Here is a 1,456-nt window from a genome sequence, read left to right as displayed (position 1 = left end):
CAGAAATGCTGTGCCAGTTTGTGACCATGCTTTTATTTTCCCTCTCTTCCTTCTCTTTAAAGTATTTCAATTTATTATCTTTTAAGTATTTTATGATAATAGAGATTAGCTGTATTGGTGACCTGTGAGGTTTATGTTACAATAAATGAAAAAAAAATCCTTGAAAATTAATATTTATTTTGTTCTAAACAGATTTAAATATTATTGTTTTTATTTTGTTGTATTAAGACAGATTTGCTAAACAAGAATCTGTTTCACATATTTTGACATAAAGGATATATCGCAACGCTTTTCTAAACCATGGATAGAAGAATCCGTATATTAATGGATTACATGTGGAATTAATGTATCCAAGCCAGTTGAGGGCATCAGACAATACTTCAGGGGTAGAAAAATTCAAAAATGGATCAATTAGAATTGTTATAAAAATAGGTAACCAACATAATATAAACACACCCATGACAATACCCAGTGGCTTTGCCGCCTTGCGGTCTCTCTGCTTGACCAGTTATTTCATCTGCCATGTTCCCTGTTATCTGTTTCAGGATTTTAGCATGTCCTTGAGATACTATAAAGATCTTGACGTAAATCCCAACCATGACTGAGCCAGGAGCAAAAAAACATACAACAAACATAATAATAGACCACAATTTGTTGAAGGTAATTGGACATAAACTAAAACATTCCACTAATATCTCATATCCAGCTATTCCAGACACTTGGGAATTTGTTATAACCACTCCAAATGCAAAGATAGCCGGCACAGACCAACACACAAAGATCATTTTCTTTATGACAGATATTGTTATTTTATTGGGGTAATGGAGAGGGTCACAGACAGCATAAAACCTATCAATAGCAATAGAGCAGAGGTGGAAAATAGAAATAATGCTAAGCATTAAATCAAAACTGTAATGGATTTTGCAAACCATTTTTCCAAAATACCAGCATCTCTCCACAGATCTCACCATGCTATATGGCATTATGATGAGTCCAAGAAAGAAGTCTGTAGAAGTCTCATTCATTGAAAGAATGAGAAAATAAGTTGGGGAATAAAGTTCTTTAAAATGACTGATGGAAATGATGGTACCCAGATTCCCAAAGACAGTGATAACTATACAACTAGCAAGAAACATATACATCCCAAGGCGTACAATAAGAGGCCTGTCAGCTGGACAGAAAAATGAGACATTTACATATTGCAAACACACAGAATTAATAAAGGTTGTGTCCATGTTACTATATGTTTCTTCTGCTGCTCAAAGATTCAAGATGTTCTAAAATGAGAACACAAGAAAATGTATCAAGTTTAAGATTAAATTATAATTGAATTACAATAAAGTGGAATTAAATCAAATAAATACATAATAAAATACTTTACATGAATAAGAGAATTAGGTTCTACAGAATTGATGAGTATGATGTTACATAAAACCCTTACATGACAACCAAAGGA

The 1,456-nt window shown here is 32.7% G+C and overlaps 1 protein-coding gene across 1 annotated transcript; it reads right to left on the bottom strand.

The window, feature by feature from the left end:
* Positions 1-223: 223 nt before the first annotated feature.
* Positions 224-1,142, bottom strand: LOC148543034 (trace amine-associated receptor 3-like). The gene is given in 2 exon segments (XM_088451911.1): positions 224-508; positions 510-1,142. Coding segments are annotated over 2 exon segments (918 nt in total).
* Positions 1,143-1,456: the final 314 nt, after the last annotated feature.

Source organism: Taudactylus pleione, unplaced genomic scaffold (assembly GCF_031769625.1).
Source record: "Taudactylus pleione unplaced genomic scaffold, aTauple2 ptg000006l, whole genome shotgun sequence".
In the NCBI taxonomy this organism is placed as follows: Eukaryota; Metazoa; Chordata; class Amphibia; order Anura; family Myobatrachidae; genus Taudactylus; species Taudactylus pleione.
This window is presented reverse-complemented; position numbering and strand designations above follow the sequence as displayed.